This window comes from Megalops cyprinoides, chromosome 11 (assembly GCF_013368585.1).
Source record: "Megalops cyprinoides isolate fMegCyp1 chromosome 11, fMegCyp1.pri, whole genome shotgun sequence".
NCBI classification, from domain to species: domain Eukaryota; kingdom Metazoa; phylum Chordata; class Actinopteri; order Elopiformes; family Megalopidae; genus Megalops; species Megalops cyprinoides.
In genome coordinates this window covers 26,175,125-26,189,823 of record NC_050593.1, presented here as the reverse complement: position 1 = coordinate 26,189,823, position 14,699 = coordinate 26,175,125, and the positions used below count along the sequence as shown (strand labels likewise).

General features: G+C 43.7%; 1 protein-coding gene across 2 annotated transcripts in view; it reads left to right on the top strand.

Annotated features, from left to right (window-relative positions):
• rasa3 (RAS p21 protein activator 3) overlaps window positions 1-14,040 on the top strand; it is a 44,980-nt gene extending 30,940 nt beyond the window's left edge. Inside the window, exons 8-24 of one of the 2 annotated variants that reach the window (XM_036540323.1) lie at window positions 561-634; window positions 843-947; window positions 1,079-1,235; window positions 1,660-1,808; window positions 2,192-2,306; window positions 2,614-2,688; window positions 2,819-2,942; window positions 3,559-3,665; window positions 4,909-4,986; window positions 5,172-5,249; window positions 5,587-5,660; window positions 7,040-7,146; window positions 8,247-8,329; window positions 8,628-8,836; window positions 10,703-10,806; window positions 10,929-11,112; window positions 11,698-14,040. In XM_036540323.1, coding sequence (XP_036396216.1) covers window positions 561-634; window positions 843-947; window positions 1,079-1,235; window positions 1,660-1,808; window positions 2,192-2,306; window positions 2,614-2,688; window positions 2,819-2,942; window positions 3,559-3,665; window positions 4,909-4,986; window positions 5,172-5,249; window positions 5,587-5,660; window positions 7,040-7,146; window positions 8,247-8,329; window positions 8,628-8,836; window positions 10,703-10,806; window positions 10,929-11,112; window positions 11,698-11,773 — 1,899 coding nt within the window. In that variant the 3' untranslated portion in view covers window positions 11,774-14,040. Of the gene's footprint in view, window positions 1-560; window positions 635-842; window positions 948-1,078; window positions 1,236-1,659; window positions 1,809-2,191; window positions 2,307-2,613; window positions 2,689-2,818; window positions 2,943-3,558; window positions 3,666-4,908; window positions 4,987-5,171; window positions 5,250-5,586; window positions 5,661-7,039; window positions 7,159-8,246; window positions 8,330-8,627; window positions 8,837-10,702; window positions 10,807-10,928; window positions 11,113-11,697 lie in introns of both variants that reach the window. The other variant, XM_036540322.1, reaches the window with a different exon arrangement.
• The last annotated feature ends 659 nt before the right edge of the window (window positions 14,041-14,699 follow it).

Genomic DNA, 14,699 nt, shown 5'->3' with positions numbered 1-14,699 from the left:
GTCTGGGTGTGTCACACTTTCGCTATCTGAACTTCCTGCCCTGCCCATTATCAGCGCCATCAGTCCCCGATTTAAAAAGAAGTCTGCCTGTGTGTCTGTGCATGTGTCTGTGCACATGGGTGGGTTTTTTGTGCCTGTATAATGCACCTCGTCGGTGCCTGTGTATGTGAGACCGAAGACAGGAAGGACAGCGGTCAGACTTCAAATGATTCAGATCAGATTGCTTTAAATCACAGATCTCCCATTCATCGCGCTCACACTGTGTGAATGCCATGACATCACAGAGCTCGGTCATGGCATCCACATTGTGTGTGGCCATAGAGCTGACAGTGTCACGTCCACACTGTGTATCATCAAACATCCCACAGCCACAGTGGACAGGTTTTCAGTTCAGTCCCATACCCACACCTATGTACAGTGGCAGGGTCCAACTGGTGGGTAAAGCAGGTTTTAACATATAGAGACAGCTTCATTCCTATCTGCAGTTCTAAACAAAACGATGTTTTACAGTCGTGCTCCAGCTGCTTTGATTGATTGGAGGTGTGATTCCCCCTCTGTAGGTGACAAGGCCGCTCAGCTACACCAAACGGCAGTTTGATGTTGAGGAGGAGGATGTGGACAAGTTGGCACTCAGGTATGAGTGTGTTTTGCACGTATATGTTGTCTGGCCTCCTCATGCGTGTGTGTGTGTGTGTGTGTGTGTGTGTGTGTGTGTGTGTGCACGTGCATGCATGTGTGCAGGTGTTCTCTGTCTTCAATCTGTGTGTATCCCATTCTGTTTTCTGTGCATGGGTGGTTGCCTGCATGTTTCCTGTGCTGGGTCTAATACTCTGCCTCCGCAGGGTGGACCTGTGGAACGCGAGCAACCTGAAGTTTGGGGATGAGTTCCTGGGAGAAGTGCGCATCCCGCTGAAGGTGCTGGGCCAGTCAGGCTTCCACGATGCATGGTGAGTTCCACAGCGAGGGAGAAAAAGGGCAGAGTATCAGTGTTCGCACAGTGTTCATGTCCATGCTGTGCTGTGTGCCTGTCTGCCCCGCTGCCTCTCACCCACCCCTGCCCCCTTTTTCTGCCTCTCAGGTACTTCCTGCAGCCCAGGGATAACGGCAGTAAGTCGGTGAAGCCAGACGAGCTGGGCTCACTGCGCCTCAACATTGTTTACACCGAGGACCACGTCTTCCCCTCTGAGTACTACAGCCCCCTACGAGACCTGCTGCTCCGCTCTGCCAGCGTGGAGGTGGGACCCGCTGTCCTTCCTGTGTATGCGTGAGTGAGAATGCATGAGTGTGTGTGTGTGTGTGAATATGCGTGTATGTGTGTGTGTCTCTGTGTCTGTGTGTGTGTGTGTATTTGTGAATATACATGTATGTGTGTGTGTGTGTGTGTGTGTGTGTGTGTGTGTGTGTGTGTGTGTATTTCTGTTTGCCTGGGTGAGTATACTGTATGTTTATTTCATTTTTGATGAAGGTGTCTATGAGGGCAGTGGCTGTGCAGTGCTGGTGTCCCCTCCGCCCCAGTACCTGATGTTCCTCAGTGTTGTTTGTGTTTCACTCAGCTTAGTGTACGAACAGACAGCCTTTGGTGACCTCCCGCTGATCCCAGATCAGTGTGGTGTCAGTGGACATTCACGGACGTTCACCCTTCTGTTTCCCTTCCTCCAGCCCGTCTCGGCGTCCGCTGCGCACATCCTCGGAGAGGTGTGCCGAGAGAAGCAGGAGGCCGCCATCCCGCTGGTCCGACTCTTCCTGCACTACGGGAAGATCGTGCCTTTCCTCAGCGCCATCGCCAACGCGGAGGTCAACAGGACACAGTAAGCGCCACACAGCGGTGCCAGCAGTGCCACCTTAGCTCAGGGCAGGATAGTAAGCAGAGAGAAGCAAAACTGGCTGACAGGCCAGGGCTGCTGAAATGTGTCACCTCTCAAAATGGACTTTTACAGCTGTGAATAATTCCAGACTAATGCCTCAATCAACTATACACACAATGTCCTTTTCAAGCTGTCAGTGGACAATGTCAAAGAGAAGAAAGTTTGTGTGTTTGAAAACATTTGTGTATCTTTGCCTGTTTGAGGTCACGTCGGGTGTAGTCGTCCGTCCAGTGTGGTGCTGCACCAGAGAGCCAGAGACTCATTTCACCATCGTCCTTCTGTCAGACAGCACCTCAGTGTTCAACACCCTGCTCTTGTCTCCTCAGGGACCCCAACACCATTTTCCGGGGGAACTCGTTGACATCCAAATGCATCGATGAGACCATGAAGCTGGCAGGGATGCATTACCTGCAGGTCACACTCAAGCCCATCATAGATGAGGTGAAGGCGCCCTCAGATTACTCAGACTCCCACCTCTATGTCTCCAGTACCTTCTCTGTATCTCTCTCTTCGTACTCTCCATGTCTCCTGACCTTCTTCATTTCCTCCCTCTTCCTTCCCACAGTCCTTCCATGCCTTTGTCATTTACCCCCCTCTCTGTCATATTATCTGTTTCTTATGGCAATACGTTATAATGGCCATCATTTACTTCTCAGTTGCAGAAGCGTCTACAGCATATTGCACAGTGATTTCTGTCTGCTGTATGTTCATATGACAATGACTGGGTCTCTCTGCTCTGTGTCTGTAGATCTGCACCGACCACAAACCCTGTGAGATCGACCCTGTGAAGCTGAAGGAGTCAGAGAATCTGGAGACCAACAGGGTGAGTCACGACACCTCCTGTCCTTCGCCATGCCAGAACGCATGACTCGAGTGTTTACGTGTTTCATGTCCGATGGATGTGTATGTGACCTAAGCATGGTGACGGTGGTTCTGTGTGGTTCTGCGTCCAGGAGAACCTGCGGCACTACGTGGACCGAATCTTCAATGTCATCACCAAGTCCGGCGTTAGCTGCCCCACCGTCATGTGTGACATCTTTTTCTCCCTGAGGGAGTCGGCTGCTACACGTTTCCAAGGTAACCATCTCCACCCCTCAGTGGTGGAGCTCTGCAGTCCTGTCCTGGTGTGGAGGGATGACAGCAGCAATGCTGACACCATACTGTCTGAGACAGAGCCATTTGAGATCTACACTGATCTCAGGGCAGAGACAATATTGTCTCTCATATATATATGAACACTTAATATGAATATCATCATATGATGAATAGCATCATATGATAATGCTAATAATGTGACAGGGTGTCAAAGCACCACTGCTGAATAATACTCTTCCTTAACTTCATTGAAAGGGTATGACTAAATAAACATCCAATTGCACTCCTTCAATTTGGTCATTTCCGTGCTACTTCCATGTACTCTTCCATGATTGCCTCTTCCTGTTTACCGTTACTGCCCTCTCCAGGATCAACATGGTAGGAATTCAATGGCTTTACTGCCCTCTGCTGGCCAAGACCTCTCACTGCATTATCACAGAATGAACAAACAGGACACAAATAAGGTTTTATTGTGTGGTCCAGTGATATAGGTTTACACTCTGAGAGTGTGTGTGTGTGTGTGTGTGTGTGTGTTTGCCTGAGTTAACTTCATTTTTGATTAGGGCGTCTATGAGCATGTGTGTGTTTGTTCCTGCAGTGGATCAGGATGTCAGGTACACTGCTGTCAGCAGCTTCATCTTCCTGCGATTCTTCGCCCCGGCAATCCTGTCGCCAAACCTTTTCCAGCTGCGGCCACACCACCCGGTGAGTGCACACCCTCATAATTCTTCCCCCAAACCACCCAGGGGGTGTGTAGCGTGCAACCCAATAGTTTTTATCCCATACATCCTGATGAAAGTGCGCCCTCATAATTCTTCCCCTTATACCACCAGCTGAGTGCTCGCACTCATAATTCTCTCCCCCCACACCACTTGGTGTGCAACCCCACACTTATTCCCTCACGCCTCCTGCTGAGTGCATACCCTCTTAATTCTTCCTCCACACAACATAGTGAAGCCATACTATCATAATTCTCTCCTTAGCTGGCTTGGTAAATCTATGAGTCAAATGTATAAAAGCAATTCATAAATTGTCCCCAGTCTTGCCTCCGGTGAAATTGAGACTGACATGACAGGAACAGCGCTGATCTGGTCATTTATCCAATGAAACTGAGTGTGGAAATGACAGTTGACCAAATTGTGTAACCCCACCATAGCAGTCTGACCATTGGTATTATATATGCTGTCATTTTCAGGTAGTGCTCTCCAGTGTCATTTTTATAGTGACCATGCACATAGCCGGAGTTGTTCAAGCTACAACACCTTAATGCAGTCAGTGCCCCTGTTGCAATTAAAACATTAAATAATAAAATAAAAAATATAAAAAATAATAGTTTGACCCATGATTTTGAGTGTTGCCATGATAAGTGGTGCTGTTGTCTTGCCTGATTGTATTCATTTCATCATGTGATGGCTCCTTAGTACTTCATAGTGTCTCAGACAGTGTAATGCCCAATTTCTCAGCTGAATTTCTTTCATTGGTCTTTAAACTAAGACTTGTGAAGGCAGCATTTTTTATTTGTATAAACTGTCTTTTCAATTCCTGCTGCATTGATCCAGGCACTTAACTCTTTAAAAAAACATTTAATGTGCTAGGTGCTTTCATAATTATAATGAAATAAAAGATAAAACCTTCTCCAAATTTTAGCTGTTTTTTTTCATGAATTATGCCACTGCACTGTGGTAAGAGCTGTTGCATGTTTATTTTTTTTAAATGGAGAGTTGGATTCTTTGGGTTCTTTAGGGGGAGATTTTAATACAGAAATTATACAGTCCCAGTGTTACTGGTCACTACATGCAGTTGATAACAGTATTTCTTACAAGCCGAGTGCAGTGTGCAGTATTATTCTTCACCGACTCAGAATAAAGTACAGTAAGAATACTGTGCTGATGGGTGATTTGGGGGTGAGTGTGACAGGCAAAGTGAACTTATCAGTGTTTCTCTACAGGATCCCTGCACCTCCCGTACCTTGACCCTCATCTCCAAGACCATACAGACCCTTGGAAGTCTCGCCAAGTCCAAATCTGTGAGTCTGAGCTCAGTCCATATGCTTCATTGTGCTGCGTGTTCAGACAGTTGAGCACAACATGAAACAAACCGCAGATTAATTACACAGGCCCAGGAGATGTAATTTCCCTGCAGATGAAATTGAAAGTGCGTCTATTTCTGTCTTTGCTTACAAGTTACTTATTCCCCACTGTCTCCCCACAGGCCAGTTTTAAGGAGTCGTACATGGCAGCGTTCTACGACTATTTCAACGAGCAGAAATATGCAGATGCAGTGAAAAATGTGAGTATATCTTCTCTGTAAAATGTTAAAAGTAGCTGGTCCTTAGGATAAAAACAGATTTCAGTGTATGAATTAGGTTCTCTGCGGAAGCTAATATATACACTGGCTTATTTTAGAGTCCTGTAGTGTCTTTATATATTCATTGTCAGCTTGACATAGCTTAGTCCTTTGTACGGGAGCACTCTGTTGACTGATCTTTTATAGGGCACTGTTTACCTATGTGTATGCACTGATCTCTCTTCGGAAGCTGTATATAGACTTTGCTGTCTGTGAGAACTGCATATACACTAGTCTTTCTCCGTGGGAGTTGTTGTCAACGTCATTCTTCTCTTGTCAGTTTCTGGACTTGATCTCATCGTCTGGGAGGTGGGACCAGAAGAGCATTGAGACGCCAATCATGCTGAAAGAGGGGTGAGGAACTGATGACATCACAATGCATTGCACATGCACATAACACTATTTTCTTTACAGGCGTAACACTTCAAGCAGAGTAGACAAATAGTGTGCAGTTGCCTTATAAGTGAATAGCAGTTCAGAAAAGCTTGGCACTCAAGCAGGAAAAAAGATAACCACCTAGGTAACAGTGGCGAGCAGTGTTTTTTCGAGCCAACATGATGATGCATGTAAGAATTGAGAGTCCATGTTGTCTGAACGCCTGTGTCTTCTCTGCCGGCCGCAGGAGTGTAAAACTCACAGTTAAGAGGTTTGATGGGAGGGGCACCTGCAGGTGAGCTGCTGGCTCTGTCACCCTGTGACCCTGCTGTGACCTGCCACCCCAAACACCCCCCCCCCAAACCCCCTGCTCCCCCCCTCTGCCCCTGACCACCTGCCCACATAGACACACACACACACACACACATACTCACGCACACACAGGTAGGCACTGCATAATGGGGTGTGGCATTAACCATACAGGTTAACCACCTCTTCCACACTTTTGTGAAGTCTTAAGAAAGACTGTGTCAGTACTTTGAGAATTATTGGATATAAGCCTCTGCATTCTCTCACCTTACAAAGGGGAAGTAGCAGATCCCAGGGCAATGTGTGGCATCACTTTTTATGCAGTGACATTGCAGGCTAGCTGTTTGATATTGATTTATACAGAAACGAGCATCTCAGAGTTGTTTTCGTCTGTGGTTGTTTTCTGAAACTGACAGCCAGATATGAACTTTCATCCACTGACACAAGTGTGACAACACAAGGAGCACCCAAACCCAACACACAGTACACTGTTGCTTTGTGTAAAAGCACAGAAGTGCCTACCCTCACAGCCTTTTAAATACCCTCTTCATTTCCCTGAAGCCTTTATGTAATACTTTGTATTGCATAATCACTTAAAGTAGAAGAAGTAGAAGTAGCACTTTAGAAGAACAGTTTTTAACCTTTGCCTTTAGTGCTGAGTGTGTGTTACCTTAGTGTACCTATCCATAATCATCCTGCTGGCTGTGTCATCTCCATCAGCACATGGCCATGCAGGAGCTTTGTCTACCTCAAAGTGACTGCAACAGGACCAGGCTGCTGAGATCCAATCAGGTGTCAGAGAAGATGACCCAAAGTTGGAAAACACGCCCCCAATCCTGTTGCAGTCATACTAGGAAGATGGATCTTACAGCTTGCCCATAGAGTCATCAAAGGGATATTATCAGTACAGCCATGCCACCACAGTACAGCTGATGAGGATTGTTTTCTGTACTGTGGTGTGGTCACAACCAGTGAGATGGATCAGGAAGAGGCTTGAAATCAGCCACTCTGACTTCTCTGTCTCTCTCACTCTTTCACACTCTCTTCAGATTCATGATCAAAAGAGCTCAGGGGAGGAATCGTTTTGGTCGGAAGAACTTCAAGAAAAGATGGTTCCGCCTCACCAACCATGAGTTTACCTATCATAAAACCAAAGGTAACTCAAAAGGTTTGTTGGGATCCTTTTTATCACCCTCCTCCTCCATCACCCCTGCCCTCTTATTTATGTTGAGGTTTATTCTGTGATGTAGACACACTGAATAAGCTCTGGTGTTGATGTGTTGTTGGATAGTTTAGTGTTAGTGAGCAGAATCAAGTGTTGATGTACATTGGTTGAATGTAGTTACAGGAAAAAGACTGATGTTGGTGTGGTTGTCAGGTATCTGGTTCTGGTGCTTTGTTTTTGAGCAGTGTAGCTCCAGTGTGAGTACTGTGGAGTTGTTGTGGGGTTATTGGCTAATGTAGTTCCAGTGTGAGGACTGTTGCATTGTTGTGCGGTTATTTGGCAATGTAGTTTCAGTGTGAGGACTGTGGTGTTGGTGTATGGTTATTGGGTAATGTAGTTCCAGTGTGAGGACTGTGGTGTTGGTGTGTGGTTAACTGGGTAATATAATTCCAGGGTAGGGACTGCATTATTGGTATGCAGTTCTTGGGTAATTTATTCCCAGTTCGAGGACTGTGCTGTCAGTGTGCTGTTGTTGGGTAATGTAGTTCCTCTGGAACTGTTGAGCGGTTACTGGAGTGGCTGCAGGGGTTGGCCAGTCTACAGTGAGTCCTGGCTTCAGTTTCTGCCCCACATGTGTTTGCGATTACCGTTCACAGCCAAGAGCTGTTGTCAGGCCTCCTTCTTAGCTGGGTCAAAAACAGAACAAGCCCACACGCTGGAAGCAGACACAGCCTTACCACAGAGAGAGTCAGTATGGATGTGGTCTCAGCTACAGGGCTGTACAGCGCTCTTGCCAAAACAGGGGGACAGAATAGAAATCTCATCTTAAGACACAAGCCTGAGAGAGGGAAAGAGCAGTCCAGCCCATTTAGTGCTGGGCAGGTAGGTTGCTACATGGGTGCAGGTCCATCTCCAGTTTCAATACTAAAGATGAGGAAATTAAAGCATCTTACTGCCTGACCTGTCTAGTTGGATAGTGTATCTTCAATCCCCTACTGTATCCCCTTCTCTGTCTTGTTTCATGGGCTTCCTAAGGCCCTGCCCTGTCCTTTGGGATGGGGTGTGTCTAACACACTCTTCTGTCTTCTCAGGTGATGCTGCTCTCTGCAGTATCCCTATAGAGAACATCCTGGCAGTGGAGAGACTGGAAGAGGAATCCTTCAAGATGAAGAATGTAAGACCCCTTCGTGTAGCAAGCCCCACTCACAAAGACACAGAACTAACACAGTGAACCCCACTGATGAGGTTAAAAAACAGAGCTAAATCCATCAGATCAGATCACAGAGCACAGGCACATTCTCCATCCCATTCATTTTTGTGTGGCATTCCTTCTTGTATCTGCATTGTACATCACACAAATTTTATTTTCACGTTTACGTGTTTCTTTACCGTCACAATATATTGTAGAACAGCTCTTTGGTCTAGCCTTGTGCATGTCGTAGAAATATTTGTTGTCTGGACCCTGTTTGCAGATGTTCCAGGTCATCCAGCCAGAGAGGGTGCTGTACATCCAGGCCAACAACTGCGTGGAGGCACGAGACTGGATCGACATCCTCACCAAAGTCAGCCAGTGCAACCGCAAGCGCTTAAGCACTTACCACCCCTCTGCCTACCTCAACGGCCACTGGCTGTGCTGCAAGATGTCAGCCGACACCGCCCCCGGGTGCACACCCTGCACAGGGTGAGTCCACACATGATCCAGTCTAAGGTTCCATCTGAAACTGCCCCCTCATTCAAAAACTGAGAGATGTGCCAAATCCTCAGGAAACAGGGCTGAGTGGGGGCACAGTCATCACCTGAAAACAGAATTACTTGAGATTTGTTAAACATTAGATTTGTTTTGTAGTAATTTGAAGATTAAGATGAGGTCATGCTTAAGGTGAAAAATTCCTAGGCTCAGTCATGAAAAACCTGAATGGAAAAAGACGCCTTGGGAAGGAAGATAACTTCAAATGCCAGATTTGAGAAATGGTGGAGCTGTTTTAAGTAGCAAATATAAAATGTTATACTTTAATCTTCCAGAAAACACAAGGGTCACATTTATTTGCATCCCTGTAATTAGTATTTTGTAAATCCTCTTCTGGAATGGATTACAATGACAAGACGCTTCCTGTATGTACACACTTACTGTGTGTTTTATGTGGTTGTGGCACTTCTGAGTTGGATTTTTGATCATTCCCCTGGGAGGGGAATGCTCTAGGTCCTTCAGATATGTTGGTTTTTGTTTATGAACTACCATCTTGACTTAAAATGAAGAAAATAATTGGATTGGACTGAGGTCTGAAGATTCAGTTTATACCATTTACTTTGTTTAGTTAACCTTTTCATTGTAGATTTGGATGAATACTTTGGATCATTGTCATGCTGGAATGTGCATTTTTAGCCAAGTTTGGCCTTTTTGGCAGAAGGAACCAGGTCTTTGTGCCAAAATGTCCTGTTATGTGTTGAAATTCATAACTGTCTCCATTTTAATAAGGGCTCTATGACCCATAGATGCAAAACAACCCCAAAACATCATAAACCCCCTACTTTATTTCACCGTGGGGGTCACAGTATGGGGTCTTTCTTGACATAAGCTTCACCTTTTTCAACAAACACAAGGCTGATGTTAATGTCCAGAAAGCTACATTTTCATTTCATCTGACTATCATTTTGTTGGAAGGTGGTAGATTTGACATTTTGTAAATTCCTCTACAGCCATCTTCTGACTTGTGGAGGTCAGTGACCATTCTGAGAGCTCTCTGAGGGGGAAGCCTTCAGATTCTGTCACATAGTTCCAGCTTCCGCTTAACTTCCAATGAACAGAATGCTGGTGTAGATTTATGTTTATTTTTAGAGATTACTTAAAGGCGTGAATTAATGTGAACCTCGTGTTTTCTGGCTAAATATTCATTATTTGTGCACATGGCGATTAAAGTATAACAAAAAGCTGATTTTTTTCATTTAAAGCATGTTTTTGTCCCTAATTAGTCCGGGCTAAGAATACATATAGAGCTTACTTGTAGCTCTTACATGACTGATCTATAAATTTCTCATAGAATCACCATGAGTGCCTGTTAAAAATGTATGTATATTCTTTTCATGCATTATGGATGTACTGTATGTGAGAAAGTAGTTCACCAGAAGAATATGGCATAAAAACATTAAATTGGCCATTTTTATATAAATATAATTTGCCATTTATGAAAATAAAAATAAAAGACCCTAACCTACTAAAATTAGTTACACCATGAGTCATAAGAAGTTTGTACTTTCTAAATAAAGATGAATTTGATGATTATGACTCATGATGCAGGCTCGTCAATCTCCGCTGAAACTAAAGCAGAATATGGCTTAAAAGATTAAATCTCAGAAATAGCAAATTCTTGTGTTTCCCCCAAGGCAACCATTTGACAAAGGGTAGGTGATGTAGATAGAGTAGCCAGTGTGTGAAATCGGATTTTGTGTTTTGCGCTGTAACAAGCTTGATTGAAATATTTCTGCGACTCGTTCCCATTTAAAATAGATGATGTTATTGACTCAGAATTTCTTTACTGCTTTGTATCAGTGGCCTGCCTGCTAACATCCAGCTGGATGTGGATGGAGACAGGGAAACAGAGAGGATCTACTCCCTGTTCAGCACCTATATGCCCAAACTGGTGAAGATGCAAGGTGAGACTCCATGTGTGGTAAGCTGGTGAAAGAGTGAGAGTTTGGGTGACGCAGGTATGCATATGTCTTGGTCAGACTGAGTTAGTCTGTCAGTCTCACGGTTCACTCTGTCTCACCCGCAGAGGCATGTGGCAGTAAGTCAGTGTATGACGGGCCGGAGGAAGAGGAGTACTCCAGCTTCATCATCGACGACCCGCAGGAGACTTACAAGACGCTGAAGTCAATCGTCTCAGCCGTTCACACTCTGGAGCAGGAGCATGCTCAGTACAAACGGGACAAGTTTAAGAAGACCAAATACGGCAGCCAGTAAGTGTCTGTGTGACCATCTGCCAAAAATTCAAAATTCAAAACTCAAAACCGATAAACATTTCTCTATGCGTACATAAAGCGCTGGCTCTGTACATCTGTCCATGAACAAATGCAGCAGTCATTAAGTGTGCCTGTCCAAAGCTGACAAAACAGCATTCTATAATCGTACACCAGCCAATGGAGGTGCTCTCACTTCATACAAAAAGGGCTGTATTTACAGCAAAGATTTTGATCACATAGAATGATTTGGTAAGCAGAAAGTGTCTACTAACTCCCTAACTGGGAGGAACTTTCCCTCTTAAACCCATTTAAAACTCTACTATATGAAAAAAACTTTAAATATATATTACATTATAGTTTTAAATAGTGTTTATGGGTTTAAATAGTATAAAATACCAGTATTATCAAGGTTCTCCTGCATTGTGGCCATTTGACAAATACATTCAAAAGTGTTCCTGGACTACATCCAGTGATATGATATTGGGATGTCAAAATAAGCAGTTCTTACAGGGTTTATCTGTATAAGAGGTAGTAGCACTCTGGCGTATGTGTAAAATGTGTTTTCATTTTTGCTGTTTGCAGGGAACATCCAATTGGAGACAAGGGCTTCCAGTGCTACATTCCCCAGCAGTCAGAGAGCTCGACATACTCCATCTGACCACACCCACTGTTGCCATGGCACCCCCAGGCCTACAATGCTGCAAGGAAGGTGCCATGATGGTTTTCCAGAAGAAGGGAATTTATGTAGCAGACTGACAGTTAAGCCCTTCAACGTGAAGTGAAAGTGGACAGAAAAGAAAAAAAAAATTCAAGCTAACAAGTTCTCCTGTATGACATACTAAAAGACAGGTTTTTTCATGTGACAGTGGTTTTGCACTTTAATCGTCCTGAACTTTGGATGATGTAACTCTGCCTCGTGTCACATTTTAAATGTGGTTTTATTATGATTTTTTAATCCATTTTGAGGATCAGTTAAATGATCTCTTAAAAATGTCTTTTATGGAAACTTTTTTAAATGTTAATATTTCCACCGTATTTCAAGTCTCGGTGACTAAACTCCAGTTCCACAGAGACAATGTGTTATTCACCAGGTGTTTCAGTAAGAGACAGATGCTGTTTTTGAGAAAGTATGTTTTTCACCAAGAGGTGAATGCCTACCTTCAGCATGTGTCTGTGAGATCCTGGTAATTTTTACAGAATCAAATACAAATTATACCCCTATTTGCACTCCCATCGATTGGTTTGTTATACATTTGAATTAAAATTTAAACTAACTAAATAAATAAAAACTGGAGTTGTAAGCTCCAGAGTAGGACTCGCCTATTTGTAATCAAACAGGTGATGTCTTGCAAGCCTCTGGAACCAACTTCCAGTTCCACAGACATTTCTTGTGTTCATGAGGATAAAGTCTATGCATGACCTACACAGATCCACTGTTCCTTGTGTTAGTTTAATGGACTGAAAGCAAATGAGAGAAGAATAGTGAATTGCTTTGGTCTTGTGCAAAACTGATCCACATGAATGCAATTCACGGTGTGTTCATCAGATGTTAAGACATGAACACCGTTTTGCAGCAATCATTGGATAACCTCCTGCAGGCAAAATGACTTCTTTGTTACAGCATTTTATGCCTGTCATCCTGCAGAAAAACGTCTTGTAACCCTTGTGATCATTCCTCAAACCAATTCTGCTGTGAAAAGTTTTGGTCAATCCCAGTGGCCTAACAAAGGTACAGAGTGCACAGATGAGTGCCACATCACATTCAGCATTGTGGGAAATGTAGTACGTTGTGGTTATGTTGCTGAAATGGGCTGAAATGTCCCTGGTAATTCCAGCCATGATGCTGCCTCTGACAGAGAGGGATGTGAAACCACTGTAAAAAAAAAAAATACTGCCCCTTGAAAAACAGCCAGAGAGACAAGAAACTGTGGTGTATGCTGAAGAACCTGCCCTGTACATTCTATGGCAACATATTGTATCTGACACTGTAAGATACATCAAGGCTTTGTCTGCACCTCTTATCCTTGGTCTTTTGTATTTACAGGGTGACATATTCCAGATACTTTTCTACGCCATTGTTTCTATACTTTTAAACCCTAACTATCTTCACTGTGGGCTTTCTTTATTTTGCAACATGAAAATATGTTGTTTATCTTTGTCTTACTGCATGAAATCATCATTGTGAAAAAAATGTGAGATAGTGGTCAGAGAAATCACTGAGTGTATGTGCGTGTGTGAGAGAATGAGCAAATGTCAATTAATGAGCGTGTGAGTGTCGCTGCGCTTGTGAATGAGTGTGTTGCCCATAGAATCATTTCAGTGTTTTAATGGCGAAAGTGGGCTGTGGCTAAAATGTACCTCTGGATTAAGGGCAGGACAGTTTCTCCCATGAAATACAGCTGTACAGGGGGAGGAGTCCCAGTGAACAACGCTCTCTGTGTGTGCCACAGCAATGTTAACCGGCTGCTGCAACATCACAGCAACATTATGAGAACGTTACATTTTAGGTTGGGTGGTGTCTCATGCTTTTCAGAGTATGCCCTGCACACAACATTCTCTTTGCATTTTCACAATATTCCTGTGAGGTTGTAATAGCTGTTTGTTGTGTTAATCTATGAAGACAGTCTGTGAGAAGTGGCAAGAATGTGCTCTCTGTGCTCAACCAGTTTTCCTTTTGAGGACCCTATACTAAGCCATGCATTTAAATTTGTGAAACTGTAGACCTCCTTCTTCAGACGCACACTGTAAATTATGCAATAATAATCTTCAACTATTAATGTTTCAGATGTGCAACTCATTAAATTGCCTGAAACCAGTTAGTGATCACACACCGGATGTGATCAGCTGATTAGACTCCTGACCACCTCCTCAAAGGGAAAACCCCTCCAGAAGTGATAAACCATGTATTTTATATATCAAAAGTATTGAGAGATTTGTGATAAATGTACAGAAGTATTGATGAAATTGTTGATAAAACTTTTCCTTGAATTGTCAAATGAATGCAATATTAATGCTATGTCGTTGTCGTTTTTTTCTCCTTACTGTGGTAAAGGCACCTTTAAAAACGTCATTTTACTGATTTTGATAGAATTATGGCACACATCATACAATTGGGATCAGCAGAACATTACCTATAATTTAGGGTGACTGGGGAGTGAGAGATTCGACAAAAATGTTGTACTGAAGTAGATTGACTACAACAGTACCACACAAATTGTTGGACCAAAACATTGCACAATGAACAGAAAAAACATCCAACTCAGCTTACCAACCAACTCAATTTAAATAGTTATTTAGACAATTATCTCATTTATGAGGCACGTGTTTGCACCAGGGCCGGTCCAGCTGGCGTACAGGGCACATTACCATCAATATGCATAATCTGTTGGAAATTGTTGACATGGACTGAAATACTAGACTGAAATGAGGGTGGATCCCCTTTGTGGAAAAAAAAATGTGTGAGCATGCACACACGCGCTTATACTTAAATGGGTCAGGTTTCCAGATGCGAAATACGCATTAGAAATGTACAAGCGGAAGACACAATTAGTCTCAGCGCCACTGATTTTTTTTCTCCTACTTTG